The sequence below is a fragment of the Manacus candei genome, unplaced genomic scaffold (genome assembly GCF_025592945.1).
Source record: "Manacus candei isolate 608988 ecotype Guabito, Panama unplaced genomic scaffold, ASM2559294v1 h1tg000033l, whole genome shotgun sequence".
NCBI lineage: Eukaryota > Metazoa > Chordata > Aves > Passeriformes > Pipridae > Manacus > Manacus candei.
In genome coordinates this window covers 7,668,109-7,694,784 of record NW_026138081.1, presented here as the reverse complement: position 1 = coordinate 7,694,784, position 26,676 = coordinate 7,668,109, and the positions used below count along the sequence as shown (strand labels likewise).

At 39.8% G+C, this 26,676-nt stretch overlaps 2 protein-coding genes across 5 annotated transcripts in view; one reads left to right on the top strand and one right to left on the bottom strand.

The window, feature by feature from the left end:
- The window catches only part of CAPN3 (calpain 3), an 81,853-nt gene extending 61,734 nt beyond the window's left edge, over positions 1 to 20,119 (top strand). The window contains exons 3-24 of one of the 3 annotated variants that reach the window (XM_051791851.1): positions 474 to 592; positions 1,222 to 1,355; positions 1,756 to 1,924; positions 2,555 to 2,695; positions 4,591 to 4,674; positions 5,071 to 5,156; positions 5,888 to 5,965; positions 6,394 to 6,554; positions 7,108 to 7,277; positions 7,898 to 7,909; positions 9,080 to 9,288; positions 9,806 to 9,842; positions 10,407 to 10,421; positions 11,601 to 11,702; positions 13,059 to 13,136; positions 13,824 to 13,881; positions 14,484 to 14,548; positions 15,595 to 15,663; positions 16,235 to 16,313; positions 17,859 to 17,975; positions 18,449 to 18,507; positions 19,097 to 20,119. In XM_051791851.1, the coding sequence (XP_051647811.1) occupies positions 474 to 592; positions 1,222 to 1,355; positions 1,756 to 1,924; positions 2,555 to 2,695; positions 4,591 to 4,674; positions 5,071 to 5,156; positions 5,888 to 5,965; positions 6,394 to 6,554; positions 7,108 to 7,277; positions 7,898 to 7,909; positions 9,080 to 9,288; positions 9,806 to 9,842; positions 10,407 to 10,421; positions 11,601 to 11,702; positions 13,059 to 13,136; positions 13,824 to 13,881; positions 14,484 to 14,548; positions 15,595 to 15,663; positions 16,235 to 16,313; positions 17,859 to 17,975; positions 18,449 to 18,507; positions 19,097 to 19,123 (2,069 nt within the window). In that variant the 3' untranslated portion in view covers positions 19,124 to 20,119. Of the gene's footprint in view, positions 1 to 473; positions 593 to 1,221; positions 1,356 to 1,755; positions 1,925 to 2,554; positions 2,696 to 4,590; positions 4,675 to 5,070; positions 5,157 to 5,887; positions 5,966 to 6,393; positions 6,555 to 7,107; positions 7,278 to 7,897; positions 7,910 to 9,079; positions 9,289 to 9,805; positions 9,858 to 10,406; positions 10,422 to 11,600; positions 11,703 to 13,058; positions 13,137 to 13,823; positions 13,882 to 14,483; positions 14,549 to 15,594; positions 15,664 to 16,234; positions 16,314 to 17,858; positions 17,976 to 18,448; positions 18,508 to 19,096 lie in introns of all 3 variants that reach the window. The other 2 variants (XM_051791852.1, XM_051791854.1) reach the window with 2 other exon arrangements.
- A 3,381-nt stretch (positions 20,120 to 23,500) lies between these two features.
- Positions 23,501 to 26,676, bottom strand: part of ZNF106 (zinc finger protein 106) — a 38,748-nt gene continuing 35,572 nt past the window's right edge. For both annotated transcript variants that reach the window (XM_051791839.1, XM_051791838.1), the window contains exons 21-22: positions 26,389 to 26,535; positions 23,501 to 25,385 (exon numbers count right to left, since the gene is read on the bottom strand). In XM_051791839.1, coding sequence (XP_051647799.1) covers positions 25,329 to 25,385; positions 26,389 to 26,535 — 204 coding nt within the window. In that variant the 3' untranslated portion in view covers positions 23,501 to 25,328. The remainder of the gene's footprint in view (positions 25,386 to 26,388; positions 26,536 to 26,676) is intronic.

The following is a 26,676-nucleotide window of genomic DNA, read 5'->3' as shown; positions in this document are numbered from 1 at the left end:
TGCAGACACTTCAAATAGAAGAAAATAGCAGGAAAAAGCCCCCATAGAGTGATGACTGGGACAATCATCTTCAGAGCAGAAAATGAGAGTCTGAATCTCAGTGGTAGGGAGCTCTACCTGCAAGAGATTTATCTCTCAGCTGGTCTCTGTCCTAAGCTTGAAAGGAAAAATTAATGCAGGAAGTCAGACAGGCATCCACATGAGACAGGAAAATCTTAACAAGCGTAACAGTGCTCATCAGATTTTAGGCTTTTTCTAAATTACAGGGAACATCATCTGTGTAACATGTGTGTACCCAGCCATGAACAATGCCATGAGCATTTCTAGAGCGCAAGTAGGTAAAGTGCTGCAGAACACATGGAGAATCATGCTCTACTGAGAATTAACAAGTCATTTTGCAGTATCTCAGTTTTTCCCTTTGATTCTAGTTGCTCTGTCCCTTCATTTTGTCTGCTGCTTCTGCTCATTTACAGGTAACTGCTGGTTTCTGGCTGCCATTGCTTGCCTGACACTGAATAAAAAACTACTCTGTAGAGTCATACCTCATGACCAGTCCTTTATACAAAACTATGCTGGCATCTTTCACTTCCAGGTGAGTCCCTCTGCCTAGTGGTAAGCAGATGTATTTACCCAAAACAGCGCTTAGCTCCTCTTGGCACACTCTTTCCTCTAGCTTCTCCTCTCTTTGGAAGCATGAGTGATAGCAGGGTGAAAAGGGATTGAATTGCCTCACGCCAAATACTTCCATTAGGGCAGTCACAGAAGGGCCAGCCCATACAAGTAATTAGGGAGCATTAACCCACCAAGGAAGCATTTCCAGATTGCTGTGTTCTGTGCATAAGGAATAGGAACAGGTGTCCAGTCTTACCTCACTGCTCAGATGCAGCACTAGAGCCAGCAAAGACACATGGGTAGTTGGCAAAAGCATCTATTTTTAGGCCTACAAACAGCTGGTCTGTCAAAACAAGTTATCAAAGAACTTCTTATTCAGAAAAGGTTGACTGCTTTCCACATTTCCCTTGATTCTTTTAAGGGACCTCTCACTGTCCTGTACACATTGCCCAGGGGAATTCAGTACAGCTGCCTCCCTCCCATTAGTTTTGGCCACATTACAAAGCAGTTGAGCTCCACGTTTCCCTTCTCTCAGCCTGACTTTTCAGCCAGGCTCCCCCTTCCTGCACCAGGTCAATCCAGAGTGTTTTTCTGTTTGCCTTTATTCAGTTCTGGCGCTATGGAGACTGGGTGGACGTTGTCATCGATGACTGCTTACCCACGTACAACAACCAGCTGGTCTTTACCAAATCCTCCCAGCGCAACGAATTCTGGAGTGCCCTCCTGGAAAAGGCCTATGCAAAGTAAAACAAAATGTGGGACTGTGATGGGCTCCCTCTCAAGGCTCAGGCTGGGGAGGTGGTTAAACCACTGCACACAATATTTACAACAAGCACATAGAGGGGCTCTGAACGTACCAATGCCTTTTCCCACAGCTTCTCATGCCTCAGAACTGGGGATGGGCTAAAGCATAATTTCTAGGAAGTTTTGCTACTCATTCAAAAATCTACATTTGATTTTCAGTATACCTTTTTTTTAACCTATCTGTGCAGGTGGCATGTTTTAAAACTTTTAACTTGTGAGTTTCCAAGCAGATGGTTTGGGGGTTTTTATATGATGTGTGTTTACACAAGATAGATATAAATATATAGGGAGGTATCTCTATCTGTGTAAAAGAAAATCTTTTTCTTTTCTCTTTCTAAGACTCCACGGGTCATATGAAGCTTTGAAGGGAGGCAACACCACCGAAGCCATGGAGGACTTCACTGGAGGAGTCACTGAGTTCTACGAGATAAAGGATGCCCCTAAAGATATCTATAAAATCATGAAACATGCCATTGACAGAGGATCCCTCATGGCCAGCTCCATTGATGTGAGTCCATATGAATTTTGCAGATAAGCCATAGGAAGTGGCAGAGGAGAGGGACCTCTCCATTCATAACCAAATATATGCCACCTTTGGAACTGCTTGGTTTAGGCCACAGAGAAAACATCCTTTTCTAGGAGATGGAGTAATCCCCATTAAAGACCATTAGCAAATAGTGAGTGCCAAAAGGGAAATAAACAGAAGCAGAACATGGAAGTGGAGAGAAGGGGTACTAGCAAAACCAGCACCCCTTGCCCCCTCAGTACCCTCACCGAGGGAAATGAGATTAGTATGGGAGTGCTGCAACTCTGTTAAGACATAAATCCTCATGTTAAAGATGCTAAGTGTGCAAATACTTAGGAAATTAACCTTTTATTGCCAACGTGGCCTCAGATTGTCTTGATTTATTGTGATAAATTTAAAAGTTAAAAAATTAATACTTTATGGAATGTGATGTTGCAGTGAAGGTGGGAGAAAAAATGCTGCTGTTGACCACTCTAGATAACTATGGACATTATGAGAAAGAAGAGAAGTAATCTAGGCTGTCTTTTACAACTCATCTTTCTTCTACCCTTTCTCTTCTCTCTCCCTGCCTCATCGTACTGCATGATACTTTTCTCCCATTCTCTGTGCCAGGATAACCTGGGCTTTTCCTATGGATCAGCTCCTAGGAGCGACATTGGGGAACTCATTGCTCGCATGGTGAAGAATCTAGAAAATGCACAGATGACTCATTCTACTGCAAACTACCAGGGGACGGATGAGAGGCCAGCCTGGGTTCGTATGTCTCCTAAGCAGTTGACTTCACAGTGCTTTTATTTACAAACTGTTAGAGAAACTTATAACCTATGTTTTTAAAACCTTGTTTGGCTTCACAGAATTGTCCCAACACTAAAGAAATGTGTTTGACATATGTGCTAAAAGACTTCAGTGCTTTCAAACACAATGACTGATATTAAAGGGCTTCATTGATACTGAGGCAAAGGGCTGTTGGCTCATGGCACAGACTTATAATTTCCAGAAAAAGAAAATTATTAGTGGAAATCAAACAAAAATCCTCCACAATTACATCACCTAAAATTTTTGGTTGTGCAAACTTTCTTCTGCATTTACAGCTGAAATAGCTGATTTTTCCTCTTTTCACATTCATATTTAGTTCTTCCTAAAAAACTGAAATTCTGCAATTCTTCAGGAAAGCCCAGTACAACTGTCTTGTTTTGCAAGCATGGCTGTCCAAACCACCCATGTCTGGGGGGAGAACTTCCTCCCCAGTGACTGCCTACTGAAAGAAGATTGCAAAACTCTTTCTATATTTGCCGTCCCAGAAGCTGTTGTGCTGCTGGTTATTACATATTCCCAAACCACCACCAGAAAAAAAATCATGATTATTGATGGAAAAAGGCAGATAAAGCGTGCTCTTTGAGAAGTGATCCAGGACATCAGAAGCTAATGTTCTCAAACAGAAAGAAGAGAAAGGGGTTCTGACAAGTAATGATGGCAACAACATGAGTAGAAATTAAGAAAAAAGGAAATAGAATTGAGGCTATAGGCATAAAAAGTATGAAAATAGGATCAAGGGAAAGCAAAAACCAGGAGCAGAAGTGAAATAATGGAAAATAATTGCAACAGCCAGGAAATATTTGGATGAGATCCTCCCTGTGCAAGCTGAGAATGTATCTGTGTGACCTTACTAATTCTTCCTCTGTTTCCAGCCCTGCCTTTCTCATGCCATCAGATATGTAAAGAAGAGGTGGCAGAGTTACTGGCAGGGCCTTGCAATCATGTCCCAGCAACAGACATAACAGAGGAGGGGATGTTTTGCACATGGTCCACGTGTGTGTAGTAGGGCCTTCCCCTCCAGCTGATGCCAGTGATCTCTCCTACAAGTACAGCAACCTGTGTGCATCTGCCATCCTGCTCTCAATTCTTTATCTCCCAGATAGCCAGCATTCTGAGATTTGCAAGTAAAAATCTATCAGACACACCAAAAGTTGATTACTAAGACAACAAATGTATTTACACCTGAGCAACACATTGCTATGCCCTTCCTGAATGGCAGATGGAAAAAAATTCAATCATGAGGATTTTAAAAATTATGGAATAAAATGTCCACTTCCACAGGAGATTAATTAAAAACATAGTGTCAGTTAGTAGCAATAGTGTATTAAATAGGGTGTTTAAATGCCATTGTGATAAGATAGCCACGTGTAAAGATGAAAGTATTCTAGATGTTGATTTGCTCTGATGTTTCCAGTTCATATGTAATAACCTTACTGAGCTATACAAGAACATACTATCCTAGAAAAGGCTGAATAGTCCTACTAATAGGAAAATCTAATTACTTTGATTAAGCATGCTATATACTACCATGTTCTGAGTGCAAAAAGCAACAGTCTACAGAAAAGGGAAATAAGCCATAAAATGTCCTTTCAAATCAGTATTAACTTCTTCCATTTTTAGTTCATGCTTCATTCCTTTCTAACCAACAACATGAATTCTATGGGCACTAAGCTTGACCACCTTGACAAACACAGAGAGGAGAACAAGGCAAAAAGTCCTGTCACCTGAACAGTGTCATCCTCCCTCCAAAAGCCCTGGGTGGCAATATCTGCCTGAGAGCAGCCAACTGAGCTTTGCATGACTCCCACAAGTTTTTATCTTGTGTCTAACAGACCATAGTGCCAATGCAGTATGAAACCCGGATGTCTTGCGGGCTCGTCAAAGGTCATGCCTACTCTGTGACAGCTGTGGAAGAGGTATGTACAGTCCCTTTCCTCCAGCTGTGGGGAGCTGTAATCTACACTGGCCTAGCACTGTGCATGTCAGCTAAGCTATGAGAGGGGTAAAAAGCAAAACAAATTATGAGAGAAGGAAACAAAATTTATATTCAAATAAGTGAATGCCTTGTGGAGAAACAAACCTATCTAAGTCTTTGCTTTCTGGGGAAATGGATATTCCACCGCTTGGGCAAAGGTGGTCACAGCCAGCCACCTCCTGATCTTACAGTCATCCTGCACTCACCCCAAGCAGGTCAGGCTGGGCTATAGCCCTGGAAAGCACCATCACTGGAGAAGCTGGTGTAAGCAATCTGAAAGGCAGAATATTTCTTTTGAACCTCTCAGTCTATTCTTGTTGCATTCTTTTTCAAATAGACAGTATTTAAAGGGGAAAAATTACGTCTGGTACGGTTGAGAAACCCCTGGGGACAGGTGGAATGGAACGGGCCTTGGAGTGACAAGTGAGTAAAAAGGAGCTTCATGTGGTTTGAAAAAAAACTTGCAGCTTTATTTGCCCTTATGCAGCTTGTGCATGACCCTAACATTCAATGATGAGGTGTCTGAATTTTTTTTGTTGTCATTTTGACACATGCACTTGGAAGTCGATTTTAGTTGAGTAGTTGAGTGCTTAGCTGAAGCTGAAAAAGAAAGGGTACCTAAATAAGGTGTTAAGAGGAGCTTTAAGAAATGGAAATGAAGAGAAAGCCCAGTATAATGACACATTAAATCTGATTTTACTGTCTATCAAGTTCAGTAATGTCCATTTTCAAAACAAGATGTGACAGTAGAAAAATCTTTCAAGTTATGAAAGAACTGAATGAAGCAAGGTGTCAGTGTGTTTTACTAAAGGAATTTCAATAGCTACCTCAGTAATGATAGTCTGGAAACACCTTTTCCTACAAGCTATACAAGCTAAATAAAATTAACACAGTTCAGCAAATATTTGAGAACTGTTAAGGGGAAGTCTGAAGAGAAGGCAGAGAGAAATAGGACAATTGTTCTTTTTATTAGGGCATGTGAAGAGGAGGGTTGCATTGAGAACAAATGATTGCAAAGCTCACAAATTAAAAGTCTATAAGGATGTAGCAAGGTGACTCTTGCCTTTCCCCTCTATGATGTTTACAGTAAAGTGTAGAAATTTTAATGAAAGCTGTATTGCAAATCACAACTTAACTTGTTTACTCCTTTGAAGGTCAGAGGAGTGGAACTCTGTTAACGAAGCAGAGAAGATCCGCCTGCAGCACAAGGTCATGGAGGATGGGGAGTTCTGGTGAGAATATCAGTCAAATACCTATGCTTCTCTAGGAGAAATTAATCACATTGCAGTACTACAAATCTGCTAAAACCATTGCAGTGATCCCCTTCATATTTCCAATAAGCCCTGCTCTGTGCTTCCCTCATTTTCTCACCAGAGATTATTCAATGCAACCAACACAGTGTAATTATGCTACACTTCCACAAACCCTCCATCACCCTTCCCACATACCACCCTCTCAGCTCAGTTTCCCTGAGTTTGGAGCTATATCTGTGTTAATTGACCTACCAGCAGACCAAAAGCATTTGGAAAACATGGCACTCCCACTGCAAACTTGTTTGAATACTGACAGTACTGTTGGTCACCCTCCTCCAGGTGGGTCTTTCGGACAACTGCCCACCATGTAAATACATTTGGGTTCAATTTCCCCTCAATTCCTACAGGATGCCATTTCAAGATTTCATGAGGCACTTCACAAAGCTTGAGATCTGTAACCTCACACCAGACACCCTGGAAGTGGATAAATTCCAAACCTGGACTGTATCTGTCAATGAAGGGCGCTGGGTGAGAGGCTGCTCAGCTGGAGGTTGCCGCAATTATCCAGGTGGGAAAAGGGTTTTGAGAGATACGGCCTCTTTGATGAGGACTACGTTAGATCCTAAAGGCTAAGTCATATCACAGCCTGATCAGTGCTCAGCCACAGGAAAAGCCTTGCTTCCTCAGTGGACAAGGCATGCAACTGTTAGCTGGAAATCTTCAGTCGCTATGTTGCAACAGAACATCCTAAGAGCCCAAAAGGCAGCCCTGACGAAGATAAATCATTGTTCCAACACTTCACAGTGACCCAAGTAAAAGAGATAAATTTCACTCTAACAGATTTCACTTGGGAAATCCACTGTAGTGGATTAGTGATAATTTTAGGGGCTTTGGAAGTTTATCAGATGACAGTTCTTCATATATCCTCCTTTGTTTTGCAGTTTTGTTAGAATTAAGTAAAAGCCATAACATGTAAAAAAACCCATCCATGTTTTAGCCCATTTTTAACCTTTCCCTCAGGAGCCACAGGCAGGAAACTTAAAAGTTCTATTTGATTGTGAGGATCATTAGAAAACTGAAGCTTTACTTATTTTCTTTGGGTTGTTGGTGGGATTTCACAGATACATTTTGGACCAATCCCCAGTATCGCTTGAAGCTCCTGGAGGAAGATGATGATCCTGAGGATGAAGAGGTTATCTGCAGCTTCCTTGTCGCACTGATGCAGAAAAACAGGAGGAAAGAGCGCAAGCTGGGAGCCAGCCTGTATACCATTGGCTTTGCCATCTATGAGGTACCAGCTCTGTTGGTTGCACTGTGGTCACAAATTCTGACAGTATGAATTTACCAAGAGTCACTGAATCATTCGGGCTGATTACAAGAATTGCAATTTTTGCTTTGCAAGGAAGTCAGGGAAAACCTGGAAGTAAGGAAGGAAATTCAAGTCTTTGTAACTGTTTGTACCATAGTAACCTCAGGGTTTACCCCATCTATTAAGTAACATACTTTATAGGCTCTTACAGTGACCTAATGCCAGATTTTAACATATCTTTCCCATATGTTCTTCAATCTTCCTTTTGTCCTTTCTGAAACTAAACATTTTTTTGGCAGAAGAGTGCAAAAAAGGAAACAGATATCCAAGATGCATACATAGCAATTAACCTGTCCCTACTGTTTACCTGACAAAAAAGTCGGTTTGTCCCTTGCACAAACATATTTAGTTCAGATCTTAACTGATCTCATGTAGACTCCAAGAATCCTAAAATGGAAGTGGGAAATTTCTTATCTAACTAGGGGCATTTTGATTACTGTCTATGTCCCCAGAAATCTATGTGAATGCCCTTCTGTATGATCTATAAACAAGAGTACTCACCCAGCAGCTCTGACTGTTTCTTTTCTTTGTTTCTCCCTAAGGTACCCAAAGAGGTATGTGCAGAATGGAGACAGATTGACACCCTGGTGTATATTCACAGCTAGTGTTACTGTAGTGCCTATCTGTAAGTCAGCAGAAGACTGCCCAGTCAAGTTCGTTTTCAGGGATATAACAGCAGTGAAACTGCTAACCTTTCTGCTTTGAGTGTTTATCAATAACATTTTGTGAGTAATTTTTAGTTCTTTCTCACTTGCACCCCATTTTCACTTGCACCTCTTCCTCAGTCCTTCTTTTCTACTCTGTAGAGACCTGGCCATTGCTTGCACAGTCAGTGAGCCTGGGTTGCAGGAAGCAGTGCCAGCAAGCACTTTGCCTCTGCACTTCACGCAGAACCACCCTAAACCATTTCCATTTCCTCTTAAAAATAAAGCCAATATCCTATATTCTGCAGTCACAATGTTTTCTCTATAGTCGTAGAATTTCTTTAGAGAAGTAATGGTATTTTCAGCCATTGAAGAAAGCTTATTAAAAGTACACAGACTACATTTTTTATGAGCCTGACAGTAGCTGAATAATTGGCATTACAAGTTTTGCTAACAAGCTCAACTGAATGCTCTGTTACCTGGAAAACATGAAAATGACAGTCTGAATGTTTTCTTTACTGACTATCTTACAGATGATTATATCTGCAGAAAATATCCTGCAAGTGTTCTTAGCCCACAATTCTTGAACTTAATTTTCATATTTGAACCAATGCCATGTTTGATTGTCATGTTCATTTAGCAGATACAGAATTCATGTTTTGTCCAGAAAAGGACATGCTTCCAGTAGAAAGCACCTTCACTTCACCACTCTGCATATAAAAGTTTGCATACACCATTCCTTGCCATACCACCCTCTGAGGAAAGTAGCTGAACTTCAGTTACACACAACTCAGCATCCAACAAAACAGTCAAATAAAAATGTCTACACAGCAGAAGTCAGCCACACACTCTGCAGGTGGGCCGTGGAGCAGCCCTCAGAAGCCAACTTGACTCAGTCAGTAGCAACTTTTAGGTGATAGACTTGGTATCTGCCTCCAGGTATCACCACTCATCAGCTCCCTGCTCGCTAAGCTGCTGCTTCCTTTGTTTCCTGTCGAAGCCATGTACTGCCCACATGGCAAGCCATCTGGGGAATGGGCAAGGCTTCCTTGAAGACAAATTGACTCATTTGTTCTGCAGATGCATGGTACTAAGCACCACCTGCAGAAGGATTTTTTCCTCTACAATGCCTCCAAAGCAAGGAGTAAGACATACATAAATATGCGAGAAATCTCTGAGCGCTTCCGGTTACCTCCCAGTGAGTACGTCATCATCCCATCTACATACGAACCCCACCAGGAGGGAGAATTCATCCTGAGGGTCTTCTCAGAGAAAAGAAGTCTTTCAGAGTAAGTTGCAGATCCATTTATCTGGTCATGTAGGCGGAGGTCAGCTCGCTAGTTTGCTAAAGTCATGTTACCAGTTTGCTGCACCCTGCTTTTTATATTCTTAACCTCATTAGAAACTCCAAGCTGCAAACTCATTTCCCCAAGCTTCCCTTATAGTCTAACAAGAACCTGCTTTGAATTGTCTTTGGAGAAGCTTACTACTTGCAGGATGTCCTTTGTAAACAAACCATTAGCCATTTACTAAGACCAAAAAACTTCTGTTTTACTTCCAGTTCACTGTAATCAAGGCTCTTTACAGGAGTAAATAAGGCAGCAGCCCTCCTGGAAATGGTACTTGGGATGTTCAGCTTAAACTGGGAAAAAGCTACACCTAGAGCCTGGAGCTGTAATGCTTGAAGCCAGCCCACACCACTGGCTGTTCAGAAAGTTCAAGTGGTTGCTTACAAACCACCTACAAAAACCAGCAACATTGGGAACAGCCACTTTCCTGATTTATTTACTTTCTGCTTTCTACTAGGGAGGTTGAAAACATGATTGAGGCGGAGCGTCCATTGGTAAGTACTGTCCTGGTCCTCTTTTCTGTATGAATAGGGGTAGGGAAAGGAGGAGCATCACATCTAGGGAAACCTACAGCAGGAAACCATTTGCAGCCACATGACAGCTCCTTTATCACAAATTCCCATGTTTTTTCACATCAAGATACTTTTATTGACACTTTCTTTGTATATACTATTTTCTGATTTGGTCAGACCAAAATTTAATTGCCACTTCAGATATCACTGATCTACGGGCACAGAAATTCAATCTCCACTGCACTGAGAGGTTCAAGGTAGAGTAGAGATTTTATTCAAGTAGACAAAGCCCCAGATGAGATGGGACATGGTTTTGCTATGGTTTTTGCAATGTCTGTCCTTCAGTATGCCATTCCTTGGTGAGTGCCTGTTCCCTCATTTTTGGTGATTTGAAAGCTGTGTGAACATAGGAAATGGTAAAATTTGTATGAATATAGGAATGGGAAAGATTAATATGAGAAAGGGAGAGATAAAAATAATACAACTTTGCCATCAGCTCTGCATAATCTGATCAAACCCTTTTTAATTTTGTCTCTTTTCATACAGAAGAAAAAGGGCAAGGTAAGTATTTGTACAATGTGCTAAGTGCCAGCAAGGCAAAGAGCACACTCAGTGCATGCAGCAGGAGCAGAGTTCCTTGGTGTCATCATTTCTTTGCATCTGGAACCTGATCTAGTTAATGAAGGGCACTGGATATGAGACCATTTGCATGCAGCAAAGATTTTGTCTTCCTACATCAGATTCTAATGAAATAGCATTAGCATCATATACCCCTCTCATTCAAAGAGGTGGTAAAAGTGTAACAGAAACTTTTCAGCTTTATCAGCCTGATCCTCTGGGTTGCTCGAACTGCCTTTCCTTCCTTCCCCTTCACAGGCACTCTGAAAACCTTTGCTAGTGAAAAGCACCCCTTCTTCAGACATGTGCCCTCACATTTGCTTTCTATTGCCTAATGCAGCTACTCCCTTTTCCTGAAGTTTCTGCTCACCAAAGCCCAGGATTCTATTTTTGATTCTACACAACACATTTAGGACCTTGAAAATGTAATCAGACATTTTAATCTCAACAGGTTGATTGTAATTAACACTCTAGAGTACTCTACATTCACATCTTTTAGCAGTTTTCCTTGTTTTAAGCGCACTAAACCAGGACAAATATACGTGGCTGCCTACAGCTGAGTGCTTCAAGAATCAATACATACAAGAGAAAAAACATGCTTCACATAACTAACAAGCTCCTACACAAATACTCCTTTTCTGTGTAAGATTCACATTATGTTTGTTTTCAGTATTACTGTCCTTCAAAGAGATGGGCAAGCTCATCAGTTTAACTGATGAGAATCTGGGAAGCTTATTTTGCTTAAAAACAGAAAAAAACCCGAAACCCACATCAACTGAAAAACAAAAAAACCAAATAAAACCCACAAAACCCAAATATATTCAAACGGTTACTGGCTTTCCGAAAAGAAAAGCTAGAAGCCAGAAATTGCACTATTTGGCAAAAAGACTTTTGCAGCTATTTTTAGCACAAGGAGAGCAGTAACTTCAGAGATTCCTCCACCTTTTTTTCTTTCTTTCTTTCTTTTCTTTCATTCTGAGACCTGGCTTCTCTGACCATGCTCTCAGGAGTGGGCGCTGTTGCTGCATGCACTTTACCACAGAATGGTTGTCACCAAATATTTTCCCTTCCACTACTTCTTGTGTAATTTCTATGTCTCTTTTGCTTTCTTTCTTCTTCTAGCCTATCATCTTTGTTTCTGACAGAGCGAACAGCAATAAAGAGCTGACAGCAGATGAAGATGCTGGCAAAGATGGTGAAAAAAACCGAACAGATGAGAAAAAGGTTTCTGCAGCATAAAGCAAAGGGGGAAATAGGGCTTAGTCTGGCTAGCATGAAAGAGTGGCTGGGGAGAGCACAGGAATGGGTCAAAGAGGTGTCCTAAGATACTAAACAGCTTTTCATCAAATCTTAGGATAACTTTTATCTGGTTTATGTGGATCTAATCAGAATCAGCAGACAGACACTATCTCTTCAGTTATTTAACACCTCTGCAGGAGGATTCAGTTGCTTAAAAACATCTGGTTTCTCTCATGATTGCATCATACAAGGATCCCAGCTGTGAGAGATCCCTCCCGATGAGCAGTGAAGTTTAGTTCACTCCTGCTCAGCCCCCTGTTGCAGTACCTGGTTTACACAGGACATAGGCATAAATGCACCCGAAGGGCTTCAGAAGATCCCAGCAATTATCACAGCCTCTCCCCATTACAAACTACACCCCCCTACACTAGTCCTGGTTGGCCAGAGGATAAAAGATGAGTAAAGCCAGGAGCTCCTGAATGCCTCTTCTTTTCCCTCCCTACCAGAGAGGAGGAAAGCAGAGTAGCAAATTCAGAGTTTCTGCCGGCAGGTGGGTGAGTGACAAGAAATGTGACAGCCAGATCCCACATTCAGGCTTGTGGCGTCTGGAGGCATGGCTGGAGCATCTGCTCACAGGAAGGGTGCTGTTCTGCTGCATGACTGCCAGAGCACACAGGTGGCCAAGTGGGAACCAATCTAAATTTCCCTCTGCATTTAGACAAACAAAAACAAGAACTAAGCCAAGAAATTAACTTTGTGACATATAATTTCCTAGTTTCCTTTTTCAGTATCAGCTTCAGAGTTCCAGCTTGCCCTTTGCATGTGTCTGAGAAAGCTTCATGTTCATTGTTTACTTCTGCCTCACATGCTATATGCTTCCAGCAACGGGCCCCCCACACTATGGAGAGCTCTCATCTGGTTGTTTATAGCCTACTGGGTGGCTATGAGGCAGATACTGTGTCCTTGCCCATGGCAGAGGAGTTTGAACTAGATAATCTTTAAGGTCCCTTCCCAAACCATTCTGTGATTCTATAATATGCTTCTGCTCCAAACTTCTCATTTGCAATGTTTTAAAACAAAAAATTAGAGGATAACTGCCAATGAAAGTAATCATTTAGGCTCCTTCAAATAGAAAAGAGAACGATGGGATGAAGTTAAGTACTTGACAGTTTTAAGTAACAGAATTAACCAAAAAATGGGGAAGGGAACAGGAGGACAACCCATTCCTCCAAAGGGCTCCAGATTCACTAAGATGATGCCCCGTGTGAGGGCAAATGAGCCATCCAGGCCCTTTCTCTTCCCCACAGGGCTAAGGATGTATCTCTGCTTGTCTTTTTTCAGCGTTCTTCAGCAAAAGGTCATGAGGAGAGTGAAGAGCAAATACAGTTCAGGAATATTTTCCGACAGATTGCAGGGGATGTGAGTATGTAATTGATCCCTGTCTGCCATCAAAGCAGCCTAGCTACAACAGCACCTAAATCAATTGTTTCATGGATTCAAAACACTGAATATTAAAAGTTGCTTTGAATTTCCTTCCACGAAATTTTCTTCGAGATTTGAGGATAAGTAAAATCAAACTAAAAAGCCCTTAAGCATACAGCTATCCTCAGATGTAGGTATAAGCTATTCCCATTGTGTATGAGGGAGCCTTATTTAAATTCAGCCTTTTTCTTCTATCCCTACTACAAGGTGTTATTTTGCACAGCAAGTATAAACAAGTTAGAAATGCAATGCCCTCCAATATAGCTTAACAAGGAAAGTTAAAGGTAAAAACAGATGAAAGAACTGCATAAAACAATAGGCTGCAAATGGGATACAAAGATTTTCAGATTTTGCTATTTGTCTTATACACTGAAATTACTGGTCATTCTTCTAGTTGTAGTTTAATAAGCATTATATGGTAACTTCAGACCTACCTTATACCGCACCCTCAAGAAAGATTCGGACTAATGTTTCTATGAACTAGAACGCTCTCTAGTTTGAAACATGTACGTGCCATACTGAAAAGTGACCAAAGACTTTATACTTAGAGTCTTATCCAAAAAAAAAATCCATAAAAAGTAAAGAACATTGTAATCAATTATATTCTCACCACATTTCCATCAGGACATGGAGATCAATGCTGAAGAACTTAGGAACGTTCTCAATAACGTCGTAAAAAAACGTGAGTTTGAGCATATTTTTTACTAACCCTCAACAAAAAAAAATCTGTGATATAGCATACCCCCCCGCCTCTGAGTTTCACTCTAAAAATTATTTATGTTTTCAAACTCAGAAATTTCCTAGTTACATTTCCATGGACATTGCATCCAAGACTTTAGCAAGCTGAACTTTTCACAGAGGTGATCTCTACAGATGATCAAGTACTGATAATTCAGATATGAGCAAATGTTCATTGGAAGTACCACACAGAACAATACAGCATTTCTATCAGTCTGCAAATTCCCTTTAAAAAAATTTCTAATAGAGAGACAGACCTTTCTCCCTCCTTAGCAAACTTTAGGTTACAGACCCTGAACTTGCTTAGTAACCTGGAAGTGAGTTTAGAGTTTTCCAGAGATTTTTACTGTATATAACAAGTCAAGAAATATATCTCTAATTCACAGGCAGTAACATTACTTAGAGTCTTTTCACAGTTCTCTACACTCAGTTCTTACTAGATGAAGGAAGTAGGTTTGGCTTTTGCTTTGATTAGAGTTGCACCTGAGAGGAAAAATCACTTGCTGATTTGCATTATCTGTATTCATCTGGGATCGTTTATTTCAGATAAGGACCTAAGGTCAGAAGGATTTGAACTGGAATCCTGCCGCAGCATGATTGCTTTAATGGATGTATCCTTTTCTGGTGAAAAAGGAGTGCTTGAAACCAGACTAGTCCACTATTTCTCACCAACGCACACACACACATACAGCTTAGTAAGCCAGGGAAGCAAAACAGCACATTGTAGACTCTAGTCAGATAACACAGCATTCTTAGTTTGGTTACATTTTAATTCCAGTCATCTCAACATTAATGTAGTTGGCAGAGAAATATATCCCAAAACAGAAAACTACAGAATAAATCAGTCGCTATGATACTCTTCCTTAGGTATCAGGGACTGGCCAGCTTACGTACTAAAGCATGATTTATTTTTTTTTAAACAAACCCAACATAACTATAGTTCTTGCCAACAAACTTACTATATTTCTCTCCTTGAGTTTATAATGTATTACATATTCTACTGTATGCTCAGCAGGCATTGCCTACAGAAATTGTCTTGGAACGAGCGTAATAAAACACATTACAACATGCCACATGGGGTTACCTCTGCTATAACATCACTCTGTTTCCCAGTTTGACATAGCACATGATTTTGAGAGGACATAGGTGCATTCAAACATAACCAGAACAAAATTGTAACTGCAAGCCAGAGCCATAATGATTGGAGCCTAAACACATTTTTGTAAATAGCTTTAGCCAACATTTTGCTTAGTCCTCAATTAATTTGAAAGCAAGGCAAAAAGAGCTTCACTTCAGGGTAAAGATCAGTTGTCTTAAAAAAATATTGGGTGAGCTTCACATTTGGAGGCATTTCAGAAGAGCCCACTAAAACATCCTACTCATGCACTTTTATAACAGCTTCAGGAGCAAGGCTGTCTCCTGTGCCAGAAGTCTGCTTCTACACAAAGTACAAGCAGTACTTCACACTCCTGAAACAATATGCCATACACAATAACCAAAATGTTTAAAAATATTTTACTGCACAGCTCAGCCAGCTCTTAATGCTGAGGAGATACTAAACTCAGTTTCACATTCATCCCTTCACCTGTAGTTGCAGACTTAATTAATTTTATCTTAAAAATGTTGTGGTTTTCTTACCTGAATATTTGCATCACAGACAGATGGCTCAGGGAAGATAAACTTTGATGAATTTCGACATCTCTGGGACAAGATTAAAAGCTGGCAGGTATTGCTGGTATTCACATCACTCTTCTTCACAGCTTCTGCGGTGTAAAAGTCATGTAGGAAAACCAGAACTTTGTACATACACTACAGCAAAAAGAAAGGCTAAAAAAATATTGGGAATTAGCTTCTAAAATGAAAAGTAATGTCTCTCTTCATCCTACTTCACAGCCTAAGCAAATAGCCTGAATTTCTGAAGCTCCTGCACTTGAGACTTTCCCTGTAGGAATAGCACAGAGGCTTACCAACTGAAGAAGGAGAATGATGGGAACTAGAATCAGGCCTCAAATAGCTTAATTAGGACAATCAAGAGAAAGGATTAACAGCATAAACTCAAGTCAAACAAGGAGAGTCTCCAGGGGAGGGCTTTTTGCTTCCCAAAAATTGGATCTAAATTATTTTACTTTGTGACTGAGAGGAGCTCTGTGCTAACAACCCAGACTGCCCAGTAGCAGGAATATAAGGCATATGGCAAAGCCTCCAAGTGCCTGAGGCACACATCCTATATCCACTCACTGGCTACATGCAAGAGAAGTTTTTATTACTACTATGTATTTATTTTTTTCTTTTTCCAGAAAATTTTCAAGCGTTATGACACAGATCATTCAGGAACCATTAACAGCTATGAGATGCGCAATGCAGTCAATGATGCAGGTATTTCTCAATGCACAGTGTCCAAAACCTTATTTTGTTTGATGTATCACAGGGTGAGATCAGAAACACAGTGCTGCCTTGCAAAGACAGACCCTAGAGAAATTATAAAATATTCTTTTGCACCAGCAGAGCTTTTCAAATATCCAAATGGCAAGCCGTGTATGTCTTGACAGCCAAATAGGTCTCTTCAGCTTCTCTTTAAATTTCCCATGAGTGATGCTCTGCTTCTTTAAGGATCTCCTACTCGGGGTCCTGCTGTTCAGGGAGACGAGGGAGTGCTGAAGACATTTGCTCTTATTTAAGCTGTGGATTCTTTATATTTGTGTAAGTAACAAACAGAGAACAGTGGAAAACCTTCAACCCAACTGTACAGGCAGTACAGTACAGTACAGTACAGAAACCTAGATGGAGCAGATCAGTGCCCAAGTTTGCATCAGAGGCAATCAGATGAATGTTTCTTGAGTCATGTTAATGTTTCTTAGGTACTGAGCCACTGTGGGTTCAGTCTCTTCTACCTGCACAATGAGAAGAAAGTATTTTTGCAAAACTTGCAATTAGTGAAATTCATCCTGTAAAGAGAGACTTGACTTTTCTTGCTTGTCTTAGACACACTGGTGTGCTTCTTCCCCTGGAGAGCTCACCTCCTTCTGCAAATGTCTTTACTAGCTCTCTAAGGCAGCAAGATGATCTCTCTAATCCGAAAATCTGTAGTATCATTATAAAGCTAGATGGGATGATGTCAGTGACACTTTGTCTTCAGTAGTATTTTGGCACATCAAGGAAGAGAAACAGATGGCTACCTTGTACTTTACAAAACATCAGTGATTGATCCTGTACTAAAGACAAAACTATATCTGGATTTGGATTCCTGCAGTATAAATATGGGTAATTTTTATTTTCCAGGTTTCTGTTCTCACCAGGAAAATTGTCAATGTAAAAAGAGAAAATATTTAAATACCTCACACCCTGACTTTAGAACTAAGATGACACTTTACAGTAACCATTTCAGATCTTACAGCACATAGGCCATGCATGACCTTGCATTTAGCCAACAAACAGCTGTACCCAAATTGTGACAGACCCTTCTGAGGCATGGTTGCATGCTGCAGCATTCAGTGCCACAATTCAGTCACACCACACCAAGGGGTTGCCTCCTTGTCTATTTTTTTACCACTGTGTAATTGTGTTTTCATAGAAACTTCCTCCTGTGCTTCTGTCGCCCAGTTTTTGTTGATTTGTTCTCACCAGGCCCAGCTGAGCAGCACACTCTCTGGTGTCTGCTGCTCTCCTTTTCATACTTACAGCCTGAGGTAACTCACACGCTACTGGCCCTCCCAAATCATAATTTCAAAATGTTACTCTTGTTTTAAGAAAGCAGCTGGACACAGTGAAGCTCCTTTTAGCTTCATTTTGTTTAGCAGCTGCAGCAGGACCATCCAGCCTGAGCCTCAGCTGGGCCTGGGAAGCACCTATGGCCAAACCACTCCTGGACCAGCGCTTCCCCCAGCCATGGCCCAGCTGTGCCCTGTTTCTGCTCCTCTGCAGGGTTTCGGCTGAACAACCAGCTCTACGACATCATCACCATGCGCTATGCAGACAAGAACATGAACATTGACTTTGACAGCTTCATCTGCTGCTTCGTGCGCCTGGATGCCATGTTCAGTGAGTGGCTGCCCCTGTTCTACTGCACCACCTCCCCTCTTCCCCCCAGACACAGTCACAGAATCATGGGTTCATACAATGGCTTGGGTTGAAAAGGACCTTAAAGACGATCTTGTCCCAGCATCCCTGCTGTGGGCAGGGACACCTTGCACTAGACCAGGCTGCTCAGAGCCTCATCATACTCTCAGCAAAGCTCTTCAAAGCACTACTGCCTGCGCAGGGTATTATTAAAGATATGTGCTTAGGGAGACGAAAATATTACAGCTGTCTCGTACAAGCATAAAAGAAACACTGCGTTTCTCCTTTAATGAGCTAAGGAAAAACACAGCAGGAACACTTGCTGACCATGTAAGTAAATACCTGCGCAAGTTCGCATATCACAACAGGAGCACCATTTAGTTTGCTATCTGGGAATCATCTTTGCACGCACAGCAATTTAATTTACTCCACATATTTTTGTTTCATTGTTTTAGGGGCATTCCACGCCTTTGATAAAGATGGAGACGGCATCATTAAGCTCAATGTTCTGGAGGTAAACTGCTTTATGCCAGTATTTTTAACACTATGTCACAATACTGAATTTTAATTTTATTATTCATTGTACACGCTCTCAAGAGAGTTTGTCTGAATGGTCATCCAATTGATAAGAGGCCGCAAAACCTCCTAAAAATTTTGCTACCAATTTTACACAGAAAACATCCATGATCTGCCAGCAACAGCTGCCATGTAAGACCCCAGTTGGTGTTGAAAGTTACAGCTTCATATCACCTTTAAAGGCCTTAAAAAAACTTTTGAGATTTTTTTTATGAGGCAATTTAGATCAAATACAGTGATATGGCATTAAATGATAATGGAGTTTAACATAGCTCTTTACCTTTCAAAAATCTCATTAAGAGGAATTAGAAAGTTTCAAAATAAAAGCATGTTCTCTGCTACAGAGACCATTAAAAAACCCTTCACTTTTTGCAAAAGGAGAAATACGAGCAAGAGACTCAAGAAAAAATTCTCCACTGCCACTAAGTGACAGCAAGCGGCCTCCTTCCAGCTAGAAGAGGGTGGTGTCTCAATACAATTTTTTGGAGGATACCAACAAGTCTTCCATCCTTTAACTCTTCTTTCAGTGGCTGCAGCTCACGATGTATGCGTAACACTGGAGCCAGTGGCCACCTTCTCAAGAACACGATCAACACTTCTGAGTAATGAGCACCATTCATCCCGAGGGCAAACAAGAACACTTCCTAATTATGTGATTCACTTGCCAAGATAAACAGCGCATGGGAATAAGCCCCTGGAAAAAGAGACAACCATACTCTCGCAGGCACAACAGTGTGCATATTCTGTAACTACTTTTATAGCATCCTGACATTTTTCTTTTGGGCAACATGGATTAATTTATTGATGACTTAATTAAGCTTTCTCTGCATGGTAAAGACATGGAACATACGTTGTTATTCTGCTTGTACTGACAACTAGAAAAGTTTTCCCTCAAGTCAGGTGAAACTGGAGCTGTATCTAACAGTGGAAGTCAGAGGTGTTTACTGCCACCTTGTAATTAGTAATTCATTGTGCCCTGCTTTTGGTATTATCCTTTCAGACTCTTTGTAACATTTACTGAATATTTCACATGAGACTGTGCTAATTACATTAGTATTATGCATCCCAATCACATTGTTACAGATTAGGCTGTGCCAGCTGGATCTCTGCTATGCTAAAAATGTGACGGTAAGACATGACAGACTGCAATACCAAAGCACAGCTCGATCTAGTGCCTCAGCAAAACTATCAGAACTGAGAAATTTGCTCTCATTTTTATTACCCTCATGAGATATTAATTACACATTTGGACATTCTAAGTGTTTTTCATTGTAACTACATTCTTCATAACTTTGAGAAACTTGTTTACAGTTCAAGGTAGAAAACCTCCTATACATACAAATCTATTTATCTACACACACACACAAACATTTCCCCCACCCCCCAGGGTCCTATTTCCCAACAGTACTCTGTATTTCTTTATTGCAAGAGGTGATTTGTTGCAGAATCAGACACAATGTCAGCATGACCACTTCAAAAATATTATTACAATGTGCAAGTGAAATTACTTTAATTGAACTGAAAATAAAAACAACTGGATTTTGGCCTAAGCTTTTTTGATTTTATTTTGAAAGAACAGATGAAGATGAAACATTGAGCACCCTTCCATCATTCTCCTGAATATACAGCAGCTTTTTGAGTTTTATGGCAAGCATGAAATCAGCTTAATATCTTAAACACTTGCCAGTTTACTCCTTGAAAGCATTGGAAAAAAAAAAAAGAAAGCATTTGAGAAGTTGAGAGGTTCCCTTGTTATCAGCTTAAAGGATGACAGGCTTTCAGAAGTGGCCAACCCTTTTTCTATATAAAAAATGGAAGAAAAACCAAAACATGCAAAAGGGACCACATTTTGTCAGAAGAACCTTCTACTTAGTTCTCTAGTGGTGAAAAGTAGCAAAGCAATCGACTACTGTAAAGCAAAATTTTAAAAACAAATCATAGCATCCACTCAAAGTTATTCTGGTGAGAAGCACATTAACTGAAAGGTCACTAAAACAGAAAACGTTTTGACTAAAGTTCTTAATGTAGTCTTGCACTGTAACTTACTCTGAAAGACTAAGAAAATCCTATAGTTTTCTAAAGAAAAGTTTTATTCTCCTTTAAATTCTACTTTTTTTTTTAAGACAAATAATTTTTAAGATGACTGGAACACTTGGAGCCCCAGCTTCCAGCCACACATTATCTCCATTAAGCTACTATTACAAAAAGTATGGCAGAGATGCTCTGAGTTGGGATGGTCAGAGAAAAACCAAAATCTGTCAGTCAAAAGATCAAAATCAGGATTTTTAATTGGCAATTCAAAACTGGTCCTTAAAGTCCTGGTGAGAGAACCACCAACTTCCCTTGCATCTGGCCATGAAGCAAGGCAGTCAGTACGTCATCTTGGAGGCACCAGCTGGGTGGACAGTTTCCATTTCCCTGCCAAATGACTAGGTCTGAGATTCCTGCACACTCATAACACTCCTGCCAGTGCTGGAGCTTCAAAGTGGCTTGTATGATTTTATCCAGACCTCTTAAAATAGGAAAAAAATTCAGAACAAAGTCAAGTTCTACCAAATCCTATGAAAGAATCATTCTATTTAAAATAAAGGAGAATCAGACTGACAAACCACAACAATATAAAGAACTTTATTTTTTTTCTCTTCTTTTTTCTTCTTTTGCCATGTAAAGTTTCATTATTACACTCACAGCTTTGTACCAAAGTGAGAGAAGAAAACCAGGGTCAATCTGTGCATGTTCTACACAGTTTAAATTACTACATATTTAATCAAGTTGTTTTATTCCACTTTCATTCTTCAAAAAGACTGTTTAACATTACAGGAAAATTAAATTTGAGAAGCTGACAGGTGCATACAACAGAATTTATACCTACACAATTTACTCTTTGAAGACTAATTATTTTACAAACAGTAGCTGAAACCGTTTCCTTATCCTCCCTCACTGCAACTCTGGACAACTTAGGCTGTTTAAATTATAGTACCATACAAGCCTGAAAACAAAGAGTCACCTGTACCTGTGTTTTAATTCAACAGAAGGGAAAAAAAATATTTTCCCAACAAAAACCTTTTCCCTGGCATTTATTGCGAGTTTGCAGTTATCATTTACCTTCATCTGGCATGATTGTACAGTTTGAAAATGTGCATTAAGAACTGCACTACTTCAAACACACCACACAGCCAAGCTCCTGCTATTTTGCAGAAGTCAACTTATGTGCTGACAATATGTTTAAAGTCTGTAATCCACACATAAGTGACACAAGGCAAACAAAAGCTGGGATATTTAATGCATCTGTGTACCAATGGATGCAGCACTTTTCCCTCCATCTCCCTCCATGTACAGAAGCAGCATTATTAGGCCATAGAGTATTCTGCACTGCCAGATAGCTGTATTTTTCCCTGTATTTGAAAGAGAAAGGAGAAACAAATATGGACCAATCCCAAATGGCCCCACCATACATAGTCAACCATATAGCAAGTCCAGAACTCATTATTTAATATTTGACTAATAAAAAACCCCCACAGCTAACCACAAAATAAACCTTCACTCCACTCACTCTTTTACCCACAGCTTCTTACTTGCATAAAAAACCAAAACAAAATAAAAAATAAATAGTCCTAAAACTGGCTTCAGACATGCAATACTGCTTTTCATGCAAATGTTACTCTGTTAAATTTCACAAATAGTTCCTTCCCAAAGTCATTACACTCTTAGAGTGGAGGTATATCAGGAGTCAAAACTCTAAGTTTCAAGACCAGAGAGAATTTCATTAATAAATACCATGCCAATACATGAGTTCGGCATCTCTCTTCTGCAATTGTCTACAGAAGAAGTGAATGGCCAACAGTGAAATCTGCACTGAATTCCACCTGAACAAATAGGAAACCTCTCCATAGAATTCCAGAGAAGCCTGGAGATTTTCACAGCTGCATAGTTTCATAGCAAATACTTCCAAGACATCCTCATGACAAAGCAGTGCAGCATTTTCCTCTGAATCCCTAAGGACTTTTAAAAATTGTTTATAATAAATGAAGCAAAATTTTTCACTCATGCAGCTCTGCTATTTTCCCACACCTTATCCATTTTAAGATTCTTACAATATAGCTGAAATGACCTGCAAAGTAGCAAAAAACACCACTGCTAAAGCTGGACTTCAGAGGCCCAGACTTCTCAGGAGGACTGTTTTCAATGACAGATTAGGAAATATAATGGACTACAAGAAAAGGAAGACTTCTTCCACCAACCAGAAAAGATAAACCCAGCAAGAAATCAGGAATGCAAATAAAGTGTAATAACTGTTTTTGTTGCAACAGCAAGTGAGAAAGATCTTTACGCATTGCTGAAAACAGCTAAAAGAATGTGAAGAATTACAGTGAAGAAGTAACAAAATCTACTCTCACACACCATTTTTCAGAATGCTACTATTGCCCCACATGCTTGTCCTTGGGACACACCTCTGCATCTTCACTTCAAGCAAAGTCCAGGAAGGACAGCTTGAGACATCCACACTGTTTATGTCACATTTACATGCTCCCTCATTGTTGTTCAAAAAACTCCCAGAAGAACTCTTGAATATCAACACTTTTGGAAATGGTTTAAGTATTATGCAGTCTTCTGCTTTTAGGTCATTAAAAAAACCAAACACTCTCAGAGACTTTAGAGCATTAGAGCCTCCATCAGAAAACATTTACACTGCCTAAAGATTTCCCTCAACCTGATTCTCTATTGAATTGCTTCATCCACAGACCACAGAAAGAAAGAAAGACTAAAAAAAAAAACCAACACCACCAACACACATCCCCAAAAACCAAAACAAGAACACTCTCAAAACAGCCTGAAGTCTGAGCCACATATTGGGGCTTTTTTCTATCCACAAACATAATAAAAAAAACCCAACCAAGAAACCAGAAACAAATCACCACAAAAGCACTGGAACCTCAGAGATTGAAGTAGGATGCTACTGCATCTCCTTCATATTTTATTCCTGTCTCACAAAAAACATCATCAATGTCAAGCAATTACAAAGAAATGCTTGTCCACTAAGATAATACAAAATCAGTGTACTTCAGAGAAGGCCCTGAAGTTCCTCCATTTGATGGCAGTGGAACATCCATGGGCTTCTCTCACTTTCTTCACCTAAAAAGGCTTCTTTATAGTCAAAGAATGAAGCTATAAATCTTATTTGGTCTATGGCTTGCAAATCTCAAAGTAGTGGTGAAAGAGATGCCTCATAAAAATAGTACATTAAATTTTTTTGAAAAGCCCTGGATTCATTTTCATTCAGCTGGATTCATTCAGCTCAGTTTGACACTGGTCTGTCTTCACGTGTTGCAGTTTAAGGAAACTCTGCTTATTTTACCCAGAGCAGCAAGTTAGGCAAAAGTGAACACAAAGCTCCTTGCTGGATTAGTCTCAACGTTAAGAGGGTTCTTTGCTAAACTGGTGTCATTATGGGAGAGAGGATCTCAAGTGCAAGAAGTACCTTTTACTGAACTTTGCAGGTGAAGTGTTCCCCATCAAGGGACACCTGCAGAGGAATTCTGACAAGTAGAAACAGCCTTCCCTTCTGCACTGGCCTCTCTGTGGTACTTTCTGTGCATTAGTAGAAACAAGACTTTCACATGTGATATGCATTTCGTATCCTCAGCTTCTGCTTGAGTACTTTAGATGTTAAAATTCTGCTCAGTTCTTTCCAGTTGACATTTTGTGAACTTGACATAGCCCAAGCTAATTAAGACAGTTAACAACAGAAACAAAAAACTGCCTGAGTGGATGCACGTAGATGCACGTAGACAGGCAGTGCCTTTGCATTTCTCTTAGTTTGAAGATATGGGACTGCAAAGCTCAGTCACTAAGATTTCAAATAAAATCAGGAATCCAACTGTGGTGTTGTACCAAGACAGTAGTGGTTATGCTGGTCTTTAACTAAAACAAACCAGACACCACTTATTTCTTTCCTGTACATAAAGATCTATATTTAAAAAGACTAAGATTGCAAAGCACATGAGTAGAGCCACTGTTCTGGCTGTTTTGCTGCTACTGACATAATTCTCAAGAAATAACTGCTGTCCCACAAATAAACAAAATACATCAGGAGGTATGGTATCTATCACTGCATATATTGTGCCAGTTATAGCAATTTTTACATAAGGAATAAAAAATAAGTTACAATTAACATTAAAAAATTAATTTATTCCAGTCTCCATAAAATACCTTTTCTTTCTATGAAGAAAGTAAAAATGTACAGCAGAAATGCAGGTTACGTTTAGAATTTGTGATATTCTAGTTTGCAGAATTTTATCAAAATCGGCTAAAAAATTTGATACAACATAAAAACAGACATGTCTTAGACGTTTAACAGGCCTCAAGCTGAGTTTGCAAACACCAGCACCTATTGGAATCTAAGTTCTCAACACCCCTCTGGATTTCGCAAAGACTATACATCTTAAAACAAACAAACAAACAAAAAACCACCAGAAAAAAACCCCAAACAATAAAAACTGAGGCAGACAAGAGGAGGGAATATTCTCGTCTGTCAATGAATTAAAAAGTTTCAAGAATTTGGGCTAAATCTTAATTGACCAGCCTTGCTTCTACAGAGTGCAACACCACCTGCAGTCTCCATAGCAATGCATTTCAGCCCCACTCAGTTTTTACATTCCAAGTGGGAAAAGAAAGAGGGAAGACTGGAGAAAGGAACAGATGTTATTTGGAATAATTCTGACATATAAAATTACTTCCCAATGTGGGAGGTGAAAAGCTTCATGAGTCAATCCTGCTGTCATCCTCAGCATGTCTTTCAATGTGTCCTACAGCATCCTAGAAAAGAACCAGAGAAGTCAATTAAAAACAATTATCATCATCATAAAAAACCCACAGAAAACTTTGCAAAAGATTCTTGAAGCCTCAGTGAAAGTGGAATTCTAAATAATATACATTTGTTTGGCTTAAAGCTTCTAAAAAGGTAAATATCAATGTCAAGCTATTAAATCACATATATAAAGTATTTCACATACCACATAATTTAAGGCAAATAAAATCCAGTTTTTTTCTGACTAGAAGAGCAAATCAGATAAACACATCACATCCAAAGCCAGTGCTTAAAGAGAAATTAATACTTTGATTTCTTAGTTCTCAAAGAAACTCCTTCCTTCTCCATATTTTGGAAAGCATTCAAAGGAAGGTAGTTTGTATTGCTAAGGAGTAAAATGTGTATTTTACCAATCAGCCTATAAGTAACAGCCCTCCTTACACCCACTACCCAACCCTTTCCACATCACTCAGCCCAACCCATGCATTCTTAATTTTTTCCCAATCTGAGCTAACTTTTGCTCATAAATTTATCCACTACTTATTTAAAAATTGGTTTTGCTAACAATCTCACGTGAAAAATATACAGCATCATCATCTGGAACAATGAAAGGGGTAGTGATGGATAAGAATTAAAGGGATAAAAACCTGTTTTCAAGGCTGATGTTTGTTCATTTTAAAAATATCTTTTTCCTACAGAAACTTACTAGTATATTGAGTAGAATTTCTTTAATATTTTAAGAATCTTACCATTTCCACATATTTTACAATCAAACTGTTTTAAACTGATGAAACTGTTTTAAATGGACCACATCTTGTAGCTGCACTTTTCATCTGTCACAGGTTGAAGTGAATCCTGCAAGCCCTGTATGACTGTAACTGTACACAGCTAAGTCTGCCAAGACTAGAAAAATTTAACCCTTTTTAAGAGAAATAGGATCAAGTTCCACAATTGTGGTGATATAAAGTATTTTGTATTCTCAAATACAACCACGTTATTTCAACCATGTACCTGCTTGGAACCTTTCCTGGAAGTAAAGAAAGCATCACAGTTCTTCCAACGACATTTCAGGGTCTGAAAATTTGGATTGGTGTGGTCAGTTAGCAGGTGTTGTTTCAGATGATCCACAACTCCAAAGATCAGTGAACATCCATGCCACTGGTAGAAAAAACATACCAGAATAAGCCAGGGAAATAGAATTTTAGCTAATCCTTTTATTCTTGCAACTTCACAATATTCTTCCAAAACTGCTAACACACGTGCCAACTCCTCTAAGTTTTTTATCTTATTACTGCATTT